General features: G+C 38.0%; 1 protein-coding gene across 1 annotated transcript in view; it reads left to right on the top strand.

Annotated features, from left to right (window-relative positions):
- The window catches only part of JAM2 (junctional adhesion molecule 2), a 62,625-nt gene extending 36,572 nt beyond the window's left edge, over nucleotides 1-26,053 (top strand). Inside the window, exons 3-10 of the mRNA XM_072740904.1 lie at nucleotides 5,593-5,700; nucleotides 8,447-8,599; nucleotides 10,475-10,677; nucleotides 12,757-12,856; nucleotides 17,517-17,624; nucleotides 19,379-19,394; nucleotides 22,028-22,070; nucleotides 23,717-26,053. Of these exons, the coding sequence (XP_072597005.1) occupies nucleotides 5,593-5,700; nucleotides 8,447-8,599; nucleotides 10,475-10,677; nucleotides 12,757-12,856; nucleotides 17,517-17,624; nucleotides 19,379-19,394; nucleotides 22,028-22,070; nucleotides 23,717-23,749 (764 nt within the window). The 3' untranslated portion in view covers nucleotides 23,750-26,053. The remainder of the gene's footprint in view (nucleotides 1-5,592; nucleotides 5,701-8,446; nucleotides 8,600-10,474; nucleotides 10,678-12,756; nucleotides 12,857-17,516; nucleotides 17,625-19,378; nucleotides 19,395-22,027; nucleotides 22,071-23,716) is intronic.
- Nucleotides 26,054-26,439: the final 386 nt, after the last annotated feature.

Below are 26,439 nucleotides of genomic sequence, written 5' to 3'. Positions count from 1 at the left end.
ATCAGCCTGCCACTCACAAGTAACACATCACTTGATAACAGATCACTTAAATCACTATTTCAGTTAATTAAGTCCTAATATGTTACATAATTAAACTAATAAAACACTTAGTTTTAAGTGCAGAGAAGTGGGAAGAGCAAATTAATGACTGGGAGTAAAGTAGAGGTATGGAGCACTTGTAGGGAAGGTAAACAGGGCCAGACAAGATGTTGAAAAGGAGATGAGCAAAAGGCCAAAAGAGGGATCACACAGTGAGAGGAAAAGATGGGCCAGGATTCTGTAGGGGACGAAGGAAGTGAGTTGTCCTATTTTGTACTTTCCTGGAGGTTCTCACTGTTGGGCCCAGCTGGATACCATGAATATACAACCCTGTCCCCCTACCCCGCCCATCAGCACCCAGGCCCTACAGCATGACATCTCAATTAGGATGCACAATTATATTCTACAGTCTTACACTACTTTTTTTTTTTTTTTTTTTTTTTATGATAGGCACACAGTGAGAGAGAGAGAGAGGCAGAGACACAGGCAGAGGGAGAAGCAGGTTCCATGCACCGGGAGCCCGACGTGGGATTCGATCCCGAGTCTCCAGGATCGCGCCCTGGGCCAAAGGCAGGCGCCAAACCGCTGCGCCACCCAGGGATCCCCAGTCTTACACTACTTTTAAAAAAAAATGTATTGAGGCGAAATTCACATATAACATAAAACTAGCACATGCAAGCAAATGATTCAGTGGCATTTAGTACATTCACAGTGTTGGATACCTACCACCACTGTCTAGTTCCAAAAATTTCAAAATCTTTTAGCATTTATGTTACTTTTAACATAGAGACAGAGAGAGAGACACAGGCAGAGAAACACAGGCAGAGGGAGAAGCAGGCTCCATGCAGGGAGCCCAACGTGGGACTCGATCCTGGGACTCCAGGATCACGACCCGAGCTGAAGGCAGCACTAAACCGCTGAGCCACCCAAGCCTGCCCCTTACGTTACTTTTTAATGCATGTTTTATTTTTAATATAAAAAAACCTTCTATATTTATTGCCATCAAATGTTAGTCATATTCCTGAATAAGTATTTTCTATTTTTTCTCCTCTGCTCCTTTTAATTAAGAATTATAGGGGCACCTGAGTGGCTCAGTCAGTTGAGCATCTGACTCTTGGTTTCCGCTCAGGTCATGATCCATAATCTCAGATTGAGCCCCACATGGGGCTCTGTGCTCAGCAGGGAGTCTGCTTCTTTCCCTCTGTGCCACCTCCTCCCACACACACTCACCTGTGTGTACACCTGCATGTGCTCTCTCTCTTTCTTTTTAAAAAAATAAATCTTAAAAAATTTATATTTTGATTCTGTTTTATAGGTGCCCCAATCATTCCAACTTGACTCTCCTTAAAGCAAAAATAAATTTCTATCTTCTAACACATTTTAGTTGTAGCATATTTCATGCAGTGACTTAATTTTAGTTAAAGTCTGAAATATTTTATGATTTGTGTATATGGTATAGGTATGTTCCACCTAATTCATTTCATTTTTTTTTTGCCTCTTGTTTCTCTGATGTCAACAAGTCACGAATTAATTCCTTCTTTTGAGTACTGCTGCTTTGTATCATTTCCCATAGTGGTGCCAAGAACAGAACAAGACTGAAATGAGAGAAGCTTTGCTAGGCTTATAAATTAGATGAGCAGCCTTTATGTACAATGTCCAGTGCTGTAAGCTGTCAATCAGTTTAATAGCGTGCTTTTATTCACAGGAGTAATTTCTTGGTAATTCTTCAGAACTGTTTTGGTAGTATCAGTTCTGTTTTTGCATTATGTAAAATTGTGATGATTCTCAACTTGAGCACAGAGAATAAAATCAAAAGATAATGAGCAGTACAGAATCCTAGAAAAATTAAAATTCACAGTGATTTCTAGCGATGAGATTTCTAAAAGTGACCATTTTGCTACATGAAAATAATTTTTGCTAATGCTTTTTCTAAACAAAGAATTGTCTTTTCTTGATCCAAAGGAAACATATTTTTGGCAATGAAATGATCATCTTAGTAAAAAAAAAAAACAAAAAACACTTGGTGCACTTTTATGTCTTAGTGCACCTCGTTTTGAGAAAATATAATTATATAATTTAGGGATCCCTGGGTGGCTCAGCGGTTTGGCCTCTGCCTTGGCCTGGGACATGGTCCTGGAGTCCTGGGATCAAGTCCCATGTTGGGCTCCTTGCGTGGGGCCTGCTTCTCCCTCTGCCTGTGTCTCTGCTTCTCTCTGTGTGTCTCTCATGAATAAATAAATAAAATCGTTTTTTTTTTTTTTAAAAAAAAGGAAATATAATTTATGGGGCACCTGGGTGGCTTAGTGGGTGATTGTCTGCCTTTGGCTCAGGCCATGATCCCAGGGTATTGGGATTGAGTCTCGCATCAGGCTCCCTGCAGGGAGCCTGCTTTTCCCTCTGCCTATGTCTCTGCCTCTCTCTTTATGTCTCTCATGAATAAATAAATAAAGTCTTAAAAAATATATATATATATATAATTTATGTCTATGTCATATTCTTTGCTCTCTCAAAGGTAACGTTTAATTCAAATTTGAGCGATTCTTAGGTAAATTTGGGTTGTGTAAAGTGTGGGCTTCTTTCATGTCAAGGCATACTTACAACTGCAACTAAAGGAAATTTCTCAGAGTGAGAGCAATAATAATCATTGATGGAGCACGTACTATGTGCAAAGTACCATGCACACCAGCGTATAAATATATTACCTCATTTAATTTTCACAATAACTTCATGAGATGATATTGTTATTTTTCCCTTTTACAAATGTGAGCATAATGTTCAAAAAGGGTTAAGTAATTTGCCCAACATCACATGCGTAGTGTATATAGCAGAGGTCTAATTCCAAAAGGCTGTGCTTTAAACTACTACTTTATGGTATAATAACTCTACAGGCTACATATAAGATTATATTGATCATGAGTGTTCCATTTTAGCTGAAAAGAGAGGAGAGTCCATTGGTGGTTAGCTTCTCAGTTCATCTGGAGTTCTTTATCCTCAGATGTTGGTCCCATGATTCCAGTTTACTTAATGTTTCTCTCATTCTGGAAGTCATGGTGTTGGTGCCTTCGGATCTAGGCACTGGCTATTGCCTTATGTGGAATACTCCCAAAGAAACACATGGTGAGGGCAGCCTGGGTGGTTCAGCGGTTTAGCGCCACCTTCAGCCCAGGGCATGATGCTAGAGACCCGGGATCGAGTCCCACATGGGTCTCCCTGCATGGAGCCTGCTTTTCCCTCTGCCTGTGCCCCTGACACTCTCTCTGTGTCTCTCATGAATAAATAAATAAAATCTTTAAAAAACAAACAAAAAAAAACACATGGTGAATTACAATATTGAATTCTGGGGAATTTTTATTCAAATTCTAAGGAATTCTAATTTCATTTTCTCAGTCTTTGGTCAAAGTCACTCTCTAAATGAATTGAACTCTGACTACTCAGTTTTTTTTTGTAATTGCACACCAACCCTCCTCATCTACTCATACTCTATTCTGATCTACTCTGCTTTATTTCCACAGCACACATTCCCTCCCAATGTAGCATTTAATTCACCGTATGATAATTTTTGTGTGCCTGACTCCCCCTGCAAATTGTAAGAACCAAAAGAACAGGGATCTTTGTTTTGCTCACTGATATAGCTCAGCAACAATGCTGGACACACAGTTAGTTGGGTGACTCGGAGAGACCATTTCTCCACATCTTACATGGTCGTTGTGAGTGAGGCAGGAGTGGCGTGACTGCATTTAGGAAAACCGTTAGTTTCATTTATAAATATAATTTCTGCAGAGGTTTTTCATAGAGCATTGAGGGCAGAAGTCAGATGTTCTTGGTGAAGAATGCTGTGTTTGTGTGTGTCTGTGTCTGTGTATGTAGTTAAATATATGAAACAATGTGACCGAGCACAAATTTATTCCTAAGACCTAAGTGTGTGGGCTAAAAATGAGTGTGGGTGTGTGTTTAATTGTTGGAAACCCAACAAAATACGGGAAGGAAACCTATCTAAAACTCAAGACTCCGGAAAGTCACCACCCATTCTCCTTAATCAACAGAACAGAACCGTGTTTCCTCAGACAAGTCCCTTAGCACACATTTGTCTTTGTAGCATAATTGTAAACATGCCTGTAAAATGATGTCTCTTTGTAATGTAAAACCTGCTCTAAAAATTTTAGACATCGTTGAAAACAACTTTTGTGGGGGTCCCCCCCCCCGCCTTTCTTTTCTCGGTCCTATTTTCTGTTTTCCATTACCTTCTATTCTATTTCTATATTTCTAGCCATATGTGTGGAACTAAGGGGAAAATTAGGGACTACATATAACAAGAAGAATTCTATCACACAGAAATCATCACTGGGTTAAATATTTTCATACATATTTGCACAGGCTCTTTTTCCATATCTATGTGTATATTAATAAAATCTGGGGTAATACGAGTATTACTCTCTAATCGACCATATCACGTAGTATCCTGAATTGTCCTTTAAAATGACGTCAAATCTGCTACATCAAAATCAGATGTATGGAAAAGATTTGAACATAATTTCTTTCTAGTCAAAGATATGTGCTTTTGGGGTCAAACTATATGCATTATGGGGGGAAAAACCTCAGAGATATGAAGGTAACGCTCTAGAGAGCCTGACTGAAACATACTTTTAAAAATATTTACAACTGGAGGTTTCCTTTGGCAACTCAGAGCAGTTGGCTGATAGGCGCTGGACTTTCTCCTGCCCCCCCAGTCATCTTGTTTGGACAGTTAATAGAGGGGGGTTCCTTCGGAGGTTCCAGGAATTCTTTAATGATGTAAGTGCAGTAAATTTCCTGTAATAAAGTGACCTAAATGAGCTACAGTGAGGCAGTTAAACTGGATGCCAATATTAAATCTTCTCATAATTTATCTGGATAGAGATAGGGAGTAGGAATCCATGATTTAATAGATTATATTGGGGTTGTAGCAACATACCCATAGAGAGGATCATCAAAGAATGGGTCTGAGTGGGAACATCGCATGTTGATGGAATGTTTGTGGATCCCATGGGCTGGACTGAGTGCTTTTCTTAGGCACTGGATGTGAAGCAGCCTCTGTTTACCTCCATGGCACTCATGACCCTTATCACAATGGAACAAAATTACTTTATCTTAATTGCCTCTTCCACCAGGCTATAAACTCCCTGATGACTGAGACTGGGAATAGTGGGATAAATGATAAATAATTGATCATAACTGCCATTTTTAAATTATTTACCGTGTCCAGACATGCGTGCTTTCCATGTATTACTATATTTGAAGACTCACAACTCTCTAAGATACTATCTTATTTTACAGATGATAATGAGTCTCAAGAACTAGGGTCAGTAGCATAGTGTCATGCAGTTACTATGGAGAAGAGCTATAATGCTTTCAGTTCATCTTTGGGTTAAGCCAACATGGTGCCCATTGAGGTAATTTATGGATGGATGGATGGAAGTATAAAGGAGTAGCTTATGGCTGTTTAAAAATTTACTTAAGTAAAATATAAATTCATAGGGACCATTAGAAAACAAGTTTTTTTGTTGTTGTTCCCAGAGGTTATTTTAGCCTGTAAATACCCAAAGAAGACCATCTCCTCCAGATTAGAGTGGAAGAAACTGGGCCGGAGTGTCTCCTTTGTCTACTACCAACAGGCTCTTCAAGGTAAGAAGCTGTAGACTTGATGAGGTGAGAGCAAGAGAACACCAAGTACAGCCTGGGTTCTTTAACTTACCAATGGGAACAGGGAAGGACTAATTACTGTGAATGTGGGGTTTTTAATCATTTTATTTTGTTTTATTTTATGTTATGTTATTTTTATCATGATTAAGTGTACTCTTAATCCCTGTCCCCTATTTCCCCCATTCCCCTAGACACCTCCCCTCTGGTAACCATCAGTTTGCTCTCTATCTATACTTAAGAGTCTATTTCTTGGTTGTTGTTTTGTGTGTGTGTGTGTCTCTGTGTGTGTCTGTGTGTGTGTCTTTCCCCATTGCTTACTGTTTTGTTTCTTAAATTCCACATATGAGTGAAACCATATGGTATTTGTCTTTCTCTGACTGACTTATTTCACTTAGCATACTACCTTCTTGTTCTAGCCATGTTGTTGCAAATAGCAAGATTTCATTATTTTTATAGCTGAGACATATTCCATTTTTATATATATCTACCACATCTTCTTTAGCCATTCATCTATCAGTGGACACTGGCCTGCTCCCATAATTTGGCTGTTGTAAATAATGGTGCAATAAAGATAGGGGTGCATATATCTCTTTGAATTCATGTTTTTGTGTCTTTTGAGTAAATACCCAGTGTGATTCCTGGATCATAAGCTAGTTCTGTTTTTAATTTTTTCCCACCAACAGTGCACAAGGGTTCCTTTTTCTCTTTATCCTCGCCAACACCTGTTATTTCTTGTGTTTTTGTTGTTAGCCATTCTGACAGATGTGAGGTGATACCTCATTGTGGTTTTGTTTTGCATTTCCCTGATGATGAGTGTTGTTGAACATCTTTTCATGTGTCTGTTAGCCATCTGTATGTCTTCTTTGGAGAAATGTCTATTCATGTCTTCTGCCCATTTTTAATTGGATTACTTGTTTTTTGGGTTTTCAGTTCTTTATGTATTTTAAATCCTAACCCTTTATTAGATGTATCAGTTGAAAATATCTTCTTCCATTCCATATGTTGCCTTTTAACTTTGTTGACTATTTCATTCACTATGCAGAAACTTTTTATTTTGATATAGTCACAATGTTTTATTTTTGCTTTTTCCCCCCTTTCCTCAGAGACCTATCTAGAAACTGTTTGCTACAGCCAATGTCAGAGAGCAGAGGTTTTCTCTTTGAGGATTTTTATGGTTTTGGATCTCATTTTAAGGTCTTTAATCCATTTTGAGTTTATTTTTATGTATGGTGAAAGAGAATGTGTTTTGTAAGTGTGAGATGAACCCAACAATGACTGAGACCTAGAGCATAATCACCATGAAAACGGGACAGAGAACAGAAGAAAGTTGAACACCATGGAGGCCCTAGACCCTTCGTGTCTCAGCTCAGTCCTAAAGGATGTAAAATGCAATGGTTCTTGCTGACTTTCTCTTGAGAGAAAGGAAGATGAGATGGTGTGGAAGTGAGATGTTCTGTGGTAATAATGTTACCCTATTTCCATATCACCATCTAGGAAGGTAGGCCATCGCTAAGAGCTCCATAGAGTTAAGACTTAGACTTCTGGTTGGGGAAGGGTAAACACAACTATCTTTACCAGTGCTTTATTCTTAATTCTTTATTTTTTATCCATTTCTTTCCACTTGCTGTTTTCCTGTTGAATATATACTGAGCTTTTAAAGTATTGATAATAATGGATAAAATGCTATGACGTATGGGACTTACCTCAAAATAATTCAGTGTTTAGAGGTACAGATGGAATAAGATAGACTGTGCATGGGTTACTGTTATTGCTGGGTGATGAGTTTTATTTTACAATACTCCGTAATTTTTTGTGTGCTTGAAATTTTCCATTATAAACATTTTAAAAGTTGGAAATATAACAAGTATAGGAAGCATGTTATTGTTTTAGAATACTATGCATTACCTTAATTTTAAAATAATTAAGTATGTGAACGATGTTTAAAGTCCATAAAGAATTTAAAATACCCATCTTGTTTTCATCTGTCAAGATAGGACTGCTGCAGGCCACGGGGCTGTCTTTGCTTGAATTTTCTACCATTAGCAATCTAGCACCTGAATCTTTTACAAAACACTATTTTCATTCTGTACATGTTACTACCAAACACTAATCAAAAGAATGCTTTTAAGACCCATTCACCTTTTCTTTTGGGGCAGTATGATGTCGGCCACCACACATAAAGTTACTATTCCAGCTAAATTAACTAGATGCTGCAGTGCCTTCTGAAGGTGTGAATGTTTATATAAGCATATTAGAAAGGGGATGAAGCAAGAATGAGGATTGAATCTTCTAAAATATGAGAATATTGAACCCAATGTTCTTTTGTGAACTGTTTGTTATTCTAAAAAAAAAAAAAAAAAACGAAGAAGAAATTTGAAATAGCATCGGCATATGACTTTTTGAGTTTTTTTAATTTAAATTCAGTTAGCCAACATATAATAGGTCATTAGTTTCAGACGTAGACTTTCAGTAATTCATCAGTTGCATACAGTACCCAGTGCTCATCACATCACGTGCCTTCCTTAATGCCCATCACCCAGTTACCCCATGCCCCCATCCAGCAACCCTCAGTTTGTTTCCTATACTTAAGAGTCCTTTTTGAGTTTTAAATTGAGTTCATTAATAGGAAAACAAATGCCTTGGTCACTGAATGAAGTGACTAGAGGAAGGTAGTATATAGAAAGTTATTTGCATTATTATTAACATTATTGTTTTCTTTTCCTAAAAGGTGATTTTAAAGATCGAGCCGAGATGATAGACTTCAGTATACGGATCAAAAATGTTACAAGAAATGATGCTGGGAAATACCGCTGTGAAGTTAGTGCCCCATCTGAGCAAGGCCAAAACCTGGAAGAAGATACGGTCACTCTAGAAGTGCTAGGTGTGATGTACTTGTAGCTGTAGGATTACTGTTCTCCACCCTCATCCCCATCACCTAGGCCACCTGGGGCCCTTGGTTAGGAAAGTTCTAGAAATCACCGACACCACCTTTCCTGTAAAATCTTGGCTATTGCCCCTTTTCACCTCATTTGCTGCCGAAATTTTACTCTTAGAAATTTGTTGTGACAAAAATCTCTGTTATTTCAGATTAAGGTAAATCTTAATGGCCCTATCTTCTTTTAGGAGTTTTTCCCCTAACAGTTTATTTTTCAGTACCTTTCAGTATACATGGTCTATCTCTTACATATAAAATCCAATCACACGAGATGACGAAAAAGCCTTAAAACAAAAAAGTAGGTCAGGGAAAGTATTAGAAATTATTTGGTAAAAAAGAAAAGAAAGGGAAATAAAATAAAAGGAAAGAACAAAGAAAAGAAAAAAGAAAAGAAATTTGGTAAAGAAGGGAAATTAGGATTTATTGTGCAGCTAGTATATGTTAGGCTCTTACACATACATAATATTACTTAATCTTCACTGACAGCTTCATTTCTATAGATGAGAAAATAGAAGCTAAATGATTTTTTCCAAGTCTACATAGCTAATAGTTGTCTGGACCAGGATTTAGATCCTGGTGGGATTAACTCCAAAGCCAATATATTTAGTTGCTACGAGAATCCCTGATAGATACTAACAGCTCATGATGACAACTGGTGGAGGAACATGATCTTTTCTCCTCCCTAGATGTTTCTGTAAAAACTGCTGACCATAGAAAGTAAAATGACTCCTCTTCCTTTTTCTATATAACCCAGGGTCTTTCTAAAATACTAGTCACTCACTAGTATAGCAGAAATTTGATTCAGAAAACTTTGCAGGAGATTCAGCAGGTGTATTAGGTGTATTAGTCTTCTCTTGCTACATAACAAATGATCACAAACCAAGCAGCTTACACCACCACCCGTTTAGTAGCTCACAGTTCTGTAGATCAGAAGTCCAGCTTGACAAGGCAAGGCTCTCTTCCCAGGGTATCATAAGGCTGAAATCAGGGAGTCAGCAAGCTGAGTTCTTGTCTGGAGGTTCTGGGGAAAAGTCCACTGCTGAGCTCACTCTTGTTGGCAGATTTCAGTTCCTGTGGCTCTAAAGTAGTCTCCATTCCATTCTGGTTGGGAGCTGGGAGCTACACTCAGCTCCTGGAGGCACCACATTCCCTGCCACGTGGCCCTCTCAATCTACAGTCCAACAGATGCATGTTGAATCCTTCCTGTGCTCTGAATCTCTGACTTTCCCTTCTGTGACCAACTAGAGAAAACAACTTTTCCAGGGGTCATGGGATTAGGTCAGACCCATCTAGGTAATCTCCCTGTCTTTAAAGACAATAGATTTAGGACCTTAAATCACCTCTCCAAAATCTTATCAAAGTAGTACCTATATTAGTGTTTTTGGATCAGGCCTGGAAATGGCATATATGATTTTTCCCACATGCCATTGGTCAGAACTCATGACCCCATCTGGTCTGGCAAGGGGGCTGGCAACTGGTCTGGCTGTGTGCCCAAGAAGAAAGGACATGGATCTCTTGAACAAGTAGCCAGTCTCGATCACAGGTGTCCAATAAGCCCATCTTTACCTGGCTGTTAAAATCCTTCTTTAGGGACACCTGGGTGGCTCAGTGGTTGAGCGCCTGACTTCGGCTCACATCATGATCCCAGGGTCCTGGGATCAAATCCTGCATCAGGGTCCCACAGGAAGCCTGCTTCTCCCTCTGCCTATGTCTCTGCCTCTCTCATGAATAAATAAATACAATCTTTAAATCAATCAATCGATCAGTCAAATCTTCCTGTAGCTTACAAATAACCAGTACCATTTGACTTCCATCCTTCAGTGGCCCCAGCAGTTCCAGCATGTGAAGTACCCAATTCTGCTCTGAGTGGAACTGTGGTAGAGTTGCGATGTCAAGACAAAGAAGGGAATCCAGCTCCCGAATACACCTGGTTTAAGGATGGCGTTCCTTTGTCAGAGAATCCAAAACTTGGCTCCCAAAGCACCAACAGCTCCTATACAATGAATACAAAATCGGGAACTCTGGTAAGGTCATTTCAAGTGTTGATCTGATAGCTGTCTTATATTTGGAGAAGAAAAATTATTAGAACTAAAATGATGGAGAATAGAGGGCTGATACTTAAGTGGAGAGAGGAAGGGGCAGTGGGGAAAGATGGTAGTATATACCCAGGGAAGTGATGGAAAACCGGAGCTTGAAGACAGTATAGAGAACTAATAATAATTATTTTAACTAATTTTAAAATGTTCATTCCTTCACTCTACGAGTACACAATAACATTGAAAACCAGATCCTCTGGTAAATAATCATGCATATTGATAAAGTGGCTCAATAATAAAGCACATTAACTGATGTGACTCCTTGAGGAGCAGCACACTCCCGCCCTTGCAGCACCAGCAGGCTCAGTCAGCAGGTCCAGTAGATTTTACACTGACATCTTGGGCAGAAAACCTGCCGTCACACTTTGCTATATTTACTTTTCGAATTTATTTTTTCTCAGAGCAGGTGATAAAAGCCCCAAGGCAAGTTTGGAATGATATAGATTCACTTTCCGCACTTAGCCTCAACCCTTGAAATATCTTATGATGTCAAAGGGTTGTACCAGGGCAGAACAGAGATAGGTTCTTCCCTGAAAAATAAACAACTAAGACTCCAGTGTATGGATGATGATGGCTTCCTTTTAGTTACCAGTTATGTGCTAGTAGATCATTTATGGTTTTTGTCCAATTTATTGTTAATACTTACCCTTGGTCTTGCATTCCTGGTGAATATTTTTATAGTCTGGCTTTTGGGACAGTGAAGGATGATTTCATAAAGTGAAACACATGAGGGAAAGCTTTCTGTGCCATCATGTTGAATACAGAAAGAAGGGGATGTAGGTAGTGGGTAATGTCAAGTGAGAGAGGAAAGGGAGTTAGTAGATCAAAAACTTGGCTGCTTTTAGGAACATGTGTTGCATGAGGATCCAAAACCATGAGGAGGTGCTCCTTAGAGACTCATGGCTGTCATGGCTGCAGTCAACAGTGACCACAGCAGTACTGAGCGTGTGACAGGAGGCATCAAAAGCATGATCCAGGCACCCCTCTCACCCTCTGTGCTGGTCCTGGCAGAATCCTCTAAGGTGTTCAAGACCCACTGTGTTCCCTCCCTCCCTGCCTGCCCATCTACTAACTTCCTCCCTCCCTCCCTTCCCTTCCTTCCTGTCATCCATCCATCAATTCATATATCCATCCATCTTTGCTTCCCTCCTCTCCTCCCCTCCCTTCTTTCCTTCCTTCCCCCCCCTTCCTCCTGGCCATCCTTCCTTCCTCCCTTCCTTCCCATCCATCCATCTTTGCTTCCCTCCTCTCTTTCTCCCCCTTCCTTCCTCCATGCCATCTATCCATCTTTGCTTCCTCCCTCCCTCCCTTTTCCCCTGCCATCCCTCTATCTATCTATCTATCTATCTATCTATCTATCTATCTATCCATCTATCTTTTCTTCCTTTCTATGGTCATACCTTTCCGTTGTTTTGGCCGAGAGTAGAAGGAGCAAAGCTTAGACCTTAATCCTTTCAGAATTTTCAAAAATCCCACACTTGATAGAATTTGTAATCCTATAAACTACACTGATTGAGATTTTCCTAGACCCTGTGCTACTTCCTGGTAGTTGCTCTGGCCTTTTAGAAGAAACGTTCACGATTTGCCACTGCAGTGAACTCAATTGTGGCCAAGAAAACTGCATTCACCCTTTCAGGCCAGGGAGACCTTCCTTTACAAATGGCATTTCCTGGGAATTAGAAATACCGACAAAACTTAATAGTACCGTGTGCTATAAACTTTAAAAAATGCCCAGTGCCTTTCTAACCATACTACTTCCTCAGTATCACAAAACAAAGACACTTCCCCATATATATTTAAATCTTTCCCTGTCAAAATAAACAGGAAACCTAGCTACTTACCCCTTGAAGGCATGGCAGTCTTGAATTCACAGTAAAGATATCAAGTCCCAAGTCATGAAAAAGGAAAGACCAACTTAATGCTAAAGTTCAAGGGACATGGTTACTTTAGGATTCTACTTACAGATTTATTGCTTTAAAAATATATTTATTTTCCTTCCACAAATAGCAATTTAACACTGTTTCAAAACTAGACAGTGGAGAATATTCCTGTGAAGCCCGTAATTCTGTTGGACATCGCAGGTGTCCTGGGAAGCGAATGCAAGTAGGTAAGCATGAAATATTGGGAGGAACAATGGTTTGCAGCCAGAGTGCAGGTGTACTTGGGGACGGCAAGGAGCGAGGGGTAGGATTGAGTGTGAGTGATTGGAAGAATAAACCAGAGGGAATGTTTCGAATGAGCTTGACATAATGTGTTGCAAAAAAGCCAGACAGGCTGTTCTTAGTCTCTGTCCCAAACAAGCCAAGAATATTTAGCACTATGCTCTTCAAGTTTTTGAATTTTTCAAATCATAGTTTTAAAAATACGCTTGTCTGGCTGGGCAGTCTTCTTTGAAACAGAAGCTAAGAGTTGTATACATTTCTCAGGGTCAAGGATTTGGTATGGGGTTAAGTTGCCAGCTCTGTCACTACATATTCTTGAGCAAATTATTCAACCTCAGTTTCCCCAAAATAGAAATAGTAATATGCTGTCTTCATTGGATTCTGGCTCAATCGGTAGAACATGCAACTCTTGATCTCGGAGTCATGAGTTCAAGTCCCACATGGGGAGTAGATCTTTCATAACAAAAAGAAAAATAATCGATATCTGAAAAGGTTACAATACCACTGGCATATTGTGAGCACTCTCAGGAGTTGGCTATTTTAGTTGCTTGATAATTTTTTCAGTCCCCTAAAATACAGTGCTTTACTTACCACAGAGTGAGCTCTCAAAAAAGACATGTCAAGTGTAGTTGTGAATCTCTATTTGCTATAAAACATAGCTGCCATATATTTCACAAAATGAGCTTCTTAGAAGTCAGTAAAATTAGTACTCAGAATCTTTTCAGATTCTATGAGTTTCAGAACAAACACTTCTTTTTAATTTTATTTTTAATAATTTGGTTCATTTCTCCCTTTGTGAAAGTCCTGTGTTTTGAAAAAGATTGTGGAATAGGACTAGCTAGAGGTGGCACCTGCAGCTTAAAGTTCACTCAGGGGGGCTGCATTCTGGAGCAGAATACCCACAGCTCCCCTGGTTCAGGAGTTTATCCTCATCTTTGTGAGGTCAGAAATTCATTTTTTCAATGTGCTCAGAGATACGCCAGTATATGCACACTCATCTGCATAAAGATTAAATATATAATCTTATTAGACCTCAGGATACCCTAAAGCATAAGATATTTAGTTGTGTATTCTAATTTCCACCCATGTCTTTTTAAAATTCAGGGATACATATTAGCCATCCAATTCACTCAAGTGTTGACAGTTATAGTCAAACATAAGCATTTGCTTAAGATACCAGAAAGTACCCCTCCTCTTAGTGTTACTTTGGAATTAGCTTTAGAAAATTTCATCAGAAAAAAAAAAAAGAAAATTTCATCAGAACATGTTTAAAATTAATGCATTAATACAGTGTTTTCCTAACTTCATTCATTTATATACTATTCCCATGGTTTTTTTTTTTACTGTAACTTTATACAACCTGCACTATTACTATTTATTTTTTCTTTAAATGATCCTGTTTAATTTCAATGCCTAATTTAACCTCATCTCAAGAAATAAAATCTGGGATGCCATGGTCTTAACATACTAGTTACATTTTTTTTTAAAGCAGGCAGTAAATAAATACGGAACCGCTAAAATTTAATAGTACGTGTTTTGCTAGTCTTACCACTTGAATTTGACCATGATTTTCACATATCTACTCTTTCTGCTATAAGTTAGCTTAAAAGTTAAAATTAGTTCATTTAATGCTCATCCATTGATCCCAGATGTTTCATGCCCTTGGGCTGGAATTTATTATCTTTTGATACATAAGGATTCGTGAAACCACATGTCAAGGTTTCTTCATGAGTGATCACTAATAACTTATAACCCAAACCCAAATCTGTTCTAAAGAAGCTTTGTTTGAAGTATAGAAAGAAAGTAAATACGGATTTGGTGATTTTTCCCAGGCTGCCCCCTCTAAAACTCGCGGAAGACTCCACTCACACTTAGTATTTTAACAGCTTGCTTCCTATTTCTTTTTGGTTAGAATAATAACACCATCCTTTTACTGTGGCCTTTTTTTTTTTTTCAAAGAAAAAAACCAAATATTCTTAAATGTGTTGTTACATTTTCTCTTTAGTGAGGCATTAGGTGGTTATAGAAGTTGCTTCAATAACTCACAGTCAATGGCAAGTGGCATGAAATCAACTCATCTCTAACTTACAGGGCTTCTTCCATTTCACTGAAAAAAGAAGAATAAAATTTATACCATAACTTACAGAATAAGATAGTTTTTTTGTTGTTGTTGTTAGAATCTGCCCTTTGGTTGAATCCTTCATAAATGTCACATTTGTTGACTACTACAAAGAAAATAGTAGCTACATTTTGGTTTTAAGGAGTTTCATGTAGTTATTACTTTGCCTTATATAATGATTATTATAGATTTTTCCCTATTAATTTCATTTTGCCTTAGATTATGAATATTGTGGAATTTTTCCCCTCTGCTATTTTTTGTAAGTAAATAAAAAGCTGGATCTCATTGACCTCTCAATGTTGAATGCTCAAGCAAAAATGAACTGAGGTTTTTGTTTGTTTTTAAGATTTTACTTTTAAGTAATCTCTATATCTAATGTGGGGGCCCAAACTTACGATGTTGAGATCAAGAGTCACATGCTCTACTGATGGAGCCAGCCAGGTGTCCCTAAAAATGAACTGAGTTTATATGAAGCAATAGCTAATGTTTTCTACTCTGATCAAATTGCTCAGCCTTCTAAAAGATGTATTCAGTTTTATTTCTTTTAAAAAATCAGTTAAGGGATCCCTGGGTGGCGCAACGGTTTGGCGCCTGCCTTTGGCCCAGGGCGCGATCCTGGAGACCCGGGATCGAGTCCCACGTCGGGCTTCCGGTGCATGGAGCCTGCTTCTCCCTCTGCCTGTGTCTCTGCTTCTCTCTCTCTCTCTCTCTCTCTCTGTGACTATCATAAATAAATAAAAATTAAAAAAAATCAGTTAATATTTCAGATATATGAGAAAATTAATAACCCTTGCCATTAGAAACAAATTTTGAGACCAAAAAGTTTTGTGATAAGCATACTCACTTAAACATTTCTAAAAAAAATCTTTCCCAAACTGTGCAGTGCTTTTATTAAATATATAAAATTACTGTTGAGAAAATGCTACCTAATATTTTCTCCAAGTATTCAATCCCATGTTAAGTAATACTTGCTTTATTTTATTTTTTAAAAGATTTTATTTATTTATTCATGAGAGGCAGAGAATAGGCACAAGGAGCCCTATGTGGGACTCAACACCAGGACCTCAGGATCACACCCCAAGCTGAAGGCAGACGCTCAACCACTGAGCCACCCAGGTGTCCTGCTAATACTTGCTTCTAAAAACTAGAACTCTTTGAGGAATTGTTCTTTTAAAAAGTACAGGTAATTTATATATTAATCAATACATAGGAAGTATCCAAATGACAGAGGTATGTGGCTCATGAAATCCTTATGGACAAGCTGGAGACATGTATCTCAGATTAAATATTTAGATGGATTCACACATAGTTTTTTTTTTCAAAATGAAAATATAAAAATTTACTGTGAAGAGCTCACCCCCTCTCCGTCCCTTCCACCAAATCTGCAAGTATTTGCTATTCTTACTTCCTTGTGGATCGTTTCAGAGTTCTTGATGCAAACAAATCACAAATATAAGCTCTTAGTATTTTATTTTATTTTTTATTTTTTTTATTTATTTATGATAGTCACACACAGAGAGAGAGAGAGAGGCAGAGACACAGGCAGAGGGAGAAGCAGGCTCCATGCACCGGGAGCCTGACGTGGGACTCGATCCCGGGGCCCAAGGATCGCGCCCTGGGCCAAAGGCAGGCGCCAAACCGCTGCGCCACCCAGGGATCCCAGCTCTTAGTATTTTAAAAAAGTGTTCCATATTATATGCCCTACACATTGTATATACTACACACTTTTTCCTCCAGTCAACGGATAGTTCTGTGCCTGTCCACGAGAAGATGTAACACAGCCCCATGTGATGTATGGGTGTAATAAATTATTACACCAGAGGGTGTAATAAATTTCATTATATGAGGGGAGATGTGTAATAGCCTGTCTGTAGTTCTTTTCCTAACAAAGTCATAGTCATCATTTTATTAATGACTTGAATGAGTATATTTTTGATGCAGTTCCCAATTACATATATATTAATCTTGGAAAGTTAATAATCTGATTCTTGGACAACAGAATCAGTATTTGAAGAAATCTTACAGGTTGATAACATGGTAATGATTTCAAACTTAATGAGTTTTCCATTATTGGTAAAATTGACACAGATGATGATGTAATAATTTTAAGTAGAATTTGGGGGTCTTGTGGTAGCAGAATACTTAAGCTCACTGAATTTTGAAGATGACTTCCATTTTGATATTTAATCCTTTGAGGTATTCTCTCTCCAAATGAATGTAAGAGAATACCATTCATGTTGTTTCTGAATGAATCACAGACCTTCCTTAAATGTAAGATTCTTGCAAAACTTAATTCTGTTAATATATTCAATCCATTTTGAACCTTGTCTGGGAACTGAATCAATTTAACTGGCTTCAGCAGCATGGGACTATCCATGTGTATGGTATAGCTGCAAAGGGGAAGCTTATTTGAATTTTTCCAGTTTCATAACTACATCTGTACATCTTTTGACCCAACTTCACGCATGGCTTATTTTGCATTCCAGATGATCTCAACATCAGTGGCATCATAGCAGCTGTAGTAGTTGTGGCCTTAGTGATTTCTGTTTGTGGCCTTGGCGTCTGCTACGCTCAGAGGAAGGGCTACTTTTCCAGTAAGTGAATTTCATCCTTCTTTGCTAGACAACTTCCTGTGGGCCTAGAGTTTTCTTATGAGACCTTCTTTCTCCTAATGAGTTCCAGCAAACTGTAGAGAATATTTTTTCCTTAATTTTTCTGCAGTAAAAAATGTCCAAGATGACATGTGGGTGAGTTGTAAAGCACCTATGTAAAGCACACATAGGGAGAAAAGGCAGAGCTTCCTCATCACAACATTCAGGAAATACCACAGTATCTGTGAGATGCACACTGGAGTAGTGTAATGCAGCGGTGCTGGGAGATATTTAACATACATGGATGCTTATAATATGTTGACATGTATTTAAAAGCCCTGTATTTTAAGTTAGGAATTATATATTTCAAGATGTAAATTGATTTCCAGTTTTATCCCAAGAAGTTTCATTGAAATAAATCAGTGAAATATTTTATCAGTGTAGAACAGTGGAATGTTGAATGTCAAATTTAGCACCACTGTATATATAGCATTGTTGAATAAAAACTATAGTGTTACAGTTGCTTCTGAACAAAGTTGAGATCTCTACTAACTCAAAACCCCTATTTGATGATAAAATAGGTTTGATATGAGTGAGATTAAAAAATAACATTTTGTTCTCTTGATGTATTTCTTTACTCCCAGTCTTTAAAATTATCTGAGAGCTCAAAAGCTGTAGAACTCCATCAAGTGCATTGGGAATAGTGTATGAAACAGAATTTTTTAAACAGAATAATAAATACATTTATAGTATAAACAAGTTTTAGACTCACTGTTTTATAGTGAACATTAATTTTAGAACTTAGGTTTAAAAAACATACTAACATAAAACTTAACCTATAAATAGATATTAAATGTCATAAAATATTTCCACGAGTATTGTTTCAAGAATACTCCCTATAATTAAGAATAGCTGCTCTGTGAATTAATAACTCTTTCCTTGATGCTCCAGTCTTAGTCTAGTGTAAATATAATTTTATGAATGGAATCCAGCTGAGTCCCCCTGCTGGTCACCAGTGAGGGTACAGACAGATAAAATTATTCATGTAAAATTCCTGTACTTCCAAAGGGTTTCTGTCTGAATATTTTTATTGGAGACTTGGTGACATTTTTCTTAAAATAGTGAGTTAATTAAAGATTTGACTTGGGTATTAGGAATTCATTAGTGAAGAATACTACTCCCATTCTCAGCTGGCAGAAAATCTGTCCAAGGGGATCATTTTCTTGACCTTGATTTCAGACAGGAGTTGGCAATCTGTGACCGGTGAACCAAATCCAGCTGCCACCTGTTTTTCTGTGGCCCACAAGCTAAGAATGTTTTTTTTTTTTTTTCAAATGAATAGTTACTATCTGTTTTTATAATAAGGAAGGAACACTAACTAATCCCAAGTAAGAGAAATGTTATCTGCGCCTTCCAACAAAAACTCTGTTCTTCCAATTAATAGATCTATACCAAAGACTTTGATTATTATTATATTTTAAATTTTATAAATATACATTTTTGGAAACTTGGCCTCTCTTATTATATAACTACCTACTTAATATCCTCAATTCTACATCTTGACCCACAAAGCCTAGGTATTTGTCTTGTGGCCCATTACAGAGAAAGTTTGTCAACCCTTGATTTAGAAAGTACAAATGTCACCAAGAGAGAATCAATATTGAGAAAAAGAAATTAAGCCTAAACTCACTTTTAAATGAATGTGTATCATACAGTATTAACTCTTGCACTAATGATCTATACTTATTCTTTTGTAGAAGAGACTTCGTTCCAGTAAGTATACTTTCTTAAATGCATGCCTTTCCCCCCACATCAGCTAATCTTCTGTTAATCATCTGTTTAAAGTCAAATGTGGAAAGTTGAGTTATTTGTGAGAGTTTTATCCTATGGGAAGTGACTGGGATTCATCAAGAAATACACCTCACTTCATGCTTCATGCCTACCTGTCAATGTTGTTTAATTACCTAGAGAAGACATATAGTCATTCTTTTGACTCTGTAGGCATTTTCAACATACTACCTTTAAAAAATGCTGCATTTTGCTAAATTAAAAATTTTCAAATAAAATTTTACTTAGCAGCTATTTTCACATTTACTTGAATACTACTTCTGTGCCCAACACTGTCCTAGGGAGTGGCAAAACAGCAGTGAACAAAACAGGCCCCAACAACTCTCTGCCTCATGGAGTTTACGTAGAGAAACGCAGAAAGTAAACCGTATGTAAACTCTACAGTATGTCAGACTGTGATAAGTATTATGGAGAAAACTAAAGCAGAGAGGAGAATAGAGAATGCACAGGGTAGGAGTGGAGATTGTCCCTTAGGATGGTTAGGGAGAGCTTCACTGATGAAGTGATATTTGAGAAGGATGTGAAGGAGCAGAAGGAGCAAGCCATGCAGATACCCTTGCGAAGAACATTCAAACAGAGGAGAAGGAATAGATGGAAATATCTGGAGGCCAGGCAGGCCTGGGGTATGTGGGATACATTGAGATCAGTGTGGCTAAAACAGAGTGAGGATGATGGAAAGAAGGGATGAGTGCACAGAAGTAGTGGGGGTCAGATGACATGGAACCTCTCCTAAGCTGTGAAGGTTTGACTTTGATTCTAAGTAGGATGGGAAGTCATCAGAAGGCTCTGAGTCAGGGAGTAGTATCCTGTTATTTAGTTCTTAGAAGCTCACATTCACTGCTCTGTTAAGAATAAACTATAAGGTAGCAAAAAGTGGAGGAAGCAGGGAGACCAGTTGGGAAATGGCTCAATAATTATCCAACCAAGAGAAAATGGTGGCTGGTTCCAAAGCAAAGGTGTTGGAGATGTGGAGAAGTGATAAGATTCTGAATACATTTTGAATAATTTACTGATTGGTTGGATGTGGAGATATGGGACAAAAAGAGAAAAAGGTAGCTTCAAGACTATGAGAGGAATGGTGTTATCATTTATTGAAATATGCAGGACTAGGAGAAGCAGGTTTGGGGGCATTAGGTGGAAAGGTCTGGAATATTTTGGAATTTTAACATTTGAGATGCTGATTAGACTTCCAAGTAGAGATAATTAGTAACAGAATATATAAAACTGGAGTTTGGAAAAATATCTCAACTAGGATTAGAAATTTAGGAATCACTGCTGTATGATGAGATCACCAAGTTGGCGTGCACTTGATTTGTGACTGTCCTTTCTTTGTACATGGAAATGGCAGACCCAACCCAGATCTATGGGCGTTCCCCTCTATTCTCAGCTGCTGTGGCTTCAGATGCTTCCTGGTATTCTAAGTCTTTTTGAAGACTTAGCTGCCACTAATTTCCCGTTCCCAGACTTCCTGCTCAAACCTGGTCACTCAATCTAATCATATCCCACTACAAGTCCAAGATGAGCTCCAAGTTATCAGGATTAGCAGTAGCAAAGGAAGAGAATTCAGAAAACAGGGTTACCTGATGGTATAGCCATCCTGCATCCCCACTCTGGGCAATTGTGAGGACTTTCACTTTTGTTGAGTAAGATGGAAAGTAACTGGAGGGTTTTAAGCAGAAGAAAGCATCATCTTATATAAGGAGAAAGGTTGGCATTGCTACCTCAAGGGAGGTTATTCTTCTCTTCAACCATAGGGTCTCTTAATAACCCAAGTAGGAATCTGGGAGGTATTATCTTTACTCCTAAGCACATCTCCTGCCATTTGTCAAATCCATGGCCCTTAAAATTTGTTGATTATTGAATTGGATGTTGTATTATTTTGCTAGAACTGCCGTACAGAAACTTATTTTCTTATAGTTCTGGAGGCTAGAAGTCCAGATCAAGGCGACAGCAGGGTTGGTTCCTTCTGAGAGCTGTGAGGGAAGAATCTGTTTCAGGTCTCTCTCTCTCCTTGGCTTGTACATGGTCTTCTCTCTGTTCACATTGTCTTCCCTCTGCCTGTATTTGTCTCCACATTTACTCTTCCTACCAGGCCACCAGTCATATTGGATTAGGGTCCACCCTAATGACCTCATTTTAATTTAATTATCTTTTTAAAGAACCCTGTCTCCAGATATGGTACCTTTTGAGGTATTAGTGGTTGGAACTTTAGCATAAAGTTTTGAATAAGACACAGTTCAGCTTATAGCAGATGACTAGCACCCTAGTTACCATGTAAAACTTTCTTTCCATGCAAAAAAAAAAAAAAGAATTTTGATTATAATGTCCAAGTTTTCAAAATGCTAAATGTTAAAAAGCTGCTAAGTTAAAAGTGTATAAGTCTGTGTTTGCATATTACAGAGAAATCTTTAGCCCTAGGCTATAATAAGATACCTGGGTCTTCATAGGTTGGTACTTGTTACCTGGCTTTCTCTGTGAATATTGTCTATAAATATAAGAGACTCAGTTACAATTGCTGGCATATTTTTTTAACATTGTCTTTTATATTCCACAAACAGGAAGAGTAGTTCTTCATCTAAAGCCACCACAATGAGTGAAAATGTGAGTATTTTTAAAGCATACTTATAGATCCAGTGTGTTTAGGAAATAGGGCAGGGAGATGAAGGAACTGTACGGAAGTGATGGATTTTCACTTTTACTATACTTAGTGCTTGTGTCTACTTCTGGTCTTTAGAAGTTGTTGAGTGAATGTTAGCTTCCACCCTCTGTCTGGGATGGTATGAGAAAGTTGACTGCCATTTGTAGAGCAACGGGGCTTTGCCATTCCATTCTTTTCTCTCATGGTGTTTGCTATGATTAGCCTCCTTTGCATCATTAGGTCTGGTACTATCAGCCCCATTTCGCAGATGAGAAAATTAAGACACAAGTTCTCACAAGATCACAGTGGTGGGGCTGGATCCAGGTACCTAGATTCTTGTCAGCTCACCAAACAGATGGCTTCCACCAGGTCTGTGATACCAGGACTCTCCCTTAGTTATTCAGAGAACTTAGAAAATTTAGGCATATGGAATATCCTCTACTATCGCTGAAAGGAATATTTCAGAAATCCCTGGAGAGATACAATAATTATCTAATTCAGATGGTTTAGGCAACATCATTTGGAACCTTGTGTGCTTTTGCATTTGTGGACACTACAGTGAAGCAGTAAATAGTATCATTGCTCAGATTTTGTAGCTCTTTGGATGTATATTCAACTTTCTGGATTATTTTTCAGGAATATAGGAGGTAAGGGAGGAAGGTTTTCAATGTTTTTAGAGCTCTAAGCCCTTTCTTGAGAAATGAAGCACTGGTTCTCTGAATTCTGTGGCGCTCAGTGGCAGGGATTCTCTTAGATGTCCTACTTGTAGAGCCTGGGGTAGGCAGTGGACACTTGAGTGATTTAAACACTTGAGTGATTCTAGTGGACACTATCTTTATGACCTACTTATTGTTCCATAAATGTTTTTGTCAAAATTTGATTTCCTAAAATTGTCTATTCCAGAATCTCACAGAAGTCACTTTATTTTGTAGTTTACTATGCCACAATCATATTACTTTTTCATTGCAGACAAGCAATATATAACTCCATATTTGTTCCAACAATTTATAGAAAATACTCCTTAAACATGGAATAAAGTAATCTCATCCTAGCAAAGAATAAGAAACACTTTGTGGCTGAGTCAAAAGAGCAAAAACCTTTTTTTTTTCCTTGTCTTCCTCTCAGTTGCCCTCATCCACTGAAAGGATGGTTTTGCCCAATTCTGGTTTTGCCCTAGAGCAGGATTTCTCAGTCTTGGCATTATTGACAACTTCTTATTATCCTTATATTGTAATTTCTTATATAAATTCTTATATAATGAATTCTTATAATTTTGCATATTTTCCTTGTTGGAAGGACTGTACTGTGCATGGTAGGATGCTTAGCAGCACCCTAACCCCCACCCACTGGATGCCAGGAGCATACCCCAAGCAGATAAGATTTCTCCTGCTCTAACTCCCACTCCTACTTCTTTACTCAAGGCAGTTTCAAAGACCTTGTCTCCTACTATTTATTTAATTCACCATAAGATAGATTTAGTTAACTAGATGCTGGTTTGTACCTATAAGATTCTCATAGTGCATGTAGCCTTATACTGATGAGATTTATAGATTTTTTAAAATATGAATTAATACATTATACTTAAACTTGTTTTTTTCCCTTTTCCTAGGATTTCAAGCATACAAAATCCTTTATAATTTAAAAGAATTCCACCTTTGAGAGACGCCAAAAACACAGTTGTTACACAAGTTATTAAAAGGTTATAAAACTCTGCTTTGTCTTACATTTGCAAAGAGGTACATGAAGAGATGAAGTTGGTATTTCGTGATAATTTCTATGATTGTTAAATTACTTGAAATTGCTATTTTAAACAAATAGTTCTGTCAGCACCTAAATAAAATATAGTCTGGCTTTTTATGTCTGGACTAAGTTAAAAGAATCACAATACTTTAATATTCTGGGGTGTATGAAATGTTAAATGTCCTAACTTCTAGAGAAAGTTACTAAAATATATGATACTGATTGTGAAATTAATCCACAGAGCATGAAAATACAAACTGTGTGCACCCTCTGTGCAGGAGCCTGATTTACAGGGTTTAGAAAATACTGACAGACGCACAAGGAAACTCTGGTCTCATTTCTCCTGGAATCCTCTTTTCTCCCCTAATACAATCCTTACTCCGCTGCTCATTTATCACTAATCTATTCGCAGGAGGGAGGTAGCAGGAGTGGGTCTTATTCCCAAGGATTTGCACTTTGTGTTTATTTTTATTTCTAAGAACCAAAAGCAACAACATGAAGAAAAACATCTAATGGCCAGAGCTCACTCCCCTGGTGTGTGTCATTGATTTCTTCATTAAACATAATTTTGAGAGTCAAACACAAACCCAAGTGTCTTATTTCACTTGAGTTGCTTGTTGCTCTTTCTTGCCTCTAAGACCCCTTTGAAGAGGATCAGTGACCTTGACATCAGAACTCATCACTGAACCCTACACACATAACCTTGCAGATACCTTTCTCTGCATGATGGTGACTTCATAATTTGTCTCTGAAAATCATGCAGGAAAATTCTGGGCTGGGCCGAGTCTCTTGCTGGCCAGTCCTGCTTATTGCAGAGCAGAGGATATAGAAAGGAGAAGGGGTTGTCTGACAGATGAAATCAAAGAGCTCATTATGGCTCCCTGTGCCTGTTGCCCTGCTTGGCACACAGAAGATACAGGAGAAAGGGTAGCTGAAATGAAAAATTGGTCTAATCATCTGGTTTCTCCACTGATTCATCATAAAGGCGTCCAGGCTAGTGTTACAAACTGAGAGTTGTAATGATCCGTGTAATAGCAAGAGCAATTAGGCTGTGCTAAAAAGCCTAATATTCTATAACTTATTGTGATTATTCAATTCATATCAAATATAGGTAATAAAATATGGGAAGGACATATCTAGTTCTGGGCAAATCTGGATGAAAAGGTTACTCACAAACTGTCAACTTTGAACATAGTTAAGCTGCTTTTTAAGGAGTCCATTCTTTTTCCCCTTTAGACAAAGCAGATCCCAGGATTCACTGGACAAGTAAGTGGCTTAGGCACTAGCTGGTATCTGGGCACCACACCAGGTCCCTGGGAAGATGCCTGTTGTCAGACTATACCTTGCCCCTCACTTGTCTGTGGCACTGGATGCTTCTCACCAGACTCCTTCCAACATTTTTTATGAAGTGCCAGATAGTAGATATTTTAAGCCATAATGGCCTGTTACAAGTACTCATCTCTGCCTTTGTAGGAGAAAAGCAGCCATAGACAATAATAAACAAATGGCATGTTTGTGTTCCAATAAAACTTGATTTATAGAAACAGCGGGCACAGACAGGATTTGGCTCCTATGCATGGCTTCCCAACGCCTGGTAGTGACACATGAGAAAAACACTTATCTATAAACTTCTGCAAAAATTAAGCTAAATGTTGCCCATGCTTTGATTTGATTGGCATGAGGAATATTTTCTTCTTGCATTGCCAAGTGCCAAGTATATGTGAGTCTCGAAGATGGCCCTTCGGGGATGCCTGGATGGCTGAGTTGGTTAGGCGTCCAGTTCTTGACCTCAGCTCAGGTCTTGATCTCAGAGTTGTGAATTCAAGCCCCACATTGGGTTCTACACTGGGCTTGGAGCCTACTTAAAAAAAAAAAAAAAAAAGTGGCTCTGAAGGCATACCCACCATCCCATAAGATCAATTTCTTCAATTTAAATGACTCAAATCTGTATTGTGGGGAAAAAATACATAGTGCCTTTGCTTTACTAACAGATAAAAGCTTCTGTGCCATTTGGCTAGTCGATTCATCTCATAAAATATTATCATATAATGTTTTCTTTGAGTCAGATATATATTACACTTTATCTCAATATATTGTATAGAGCTAAGTAGAAGTCATTGTGTGGAGAATGCTTTCTCCCACACAAAAGATATAATATTGAGCACTCATTTTCCGTTTATTAAAAGTATATCCATTTGTGTCTGGACTTGTGTTTCCATTTGCTTTTAGGGACTTGAATATTAATAATTTGTAAGACCCCATTATAATTCACAGAGCATTTTGATTTTATCTTCCTGCAGTGAAATTGTGTTATATAAGGATTAGGGCTCTGAAATCTCTAATAGCATTTATTGCTTTACTTATTGTTGTTGCTATTATAACTAGATTTAATTTATTTTTAGTTGGGAGTTTAACCTAACTAAATCTGGAACAATTGATTGTTTTTTAGTACAACTTTGCAAAGAACTTCCTTCATCTCACAAGTGGTTTTGTTTGATTATAAATCACATTAATAAAAATAGCTGAACTTGTTCAACTTTTTAGGCCCATTTAACCAGTACAGGGAAGTCATCCACCTATTGTTCAATAAAA

This window comes from Vulpes vulpes, chromosome 15 (genome assembly GCF_048418805.1).
Source record: "Vulpes vulpes isolate BD-2025 chromosome 15, VulVul3, whole genome shotgun sequence".
NCBI lineage: Eukaryota > Metazoa > Chordata > Mammalia > Carnivora > Canidae > Vulpes > Vulpes vulpes.
This window is presented reverse-complemented; position numbering and strand designations above follow the sequence as displayed.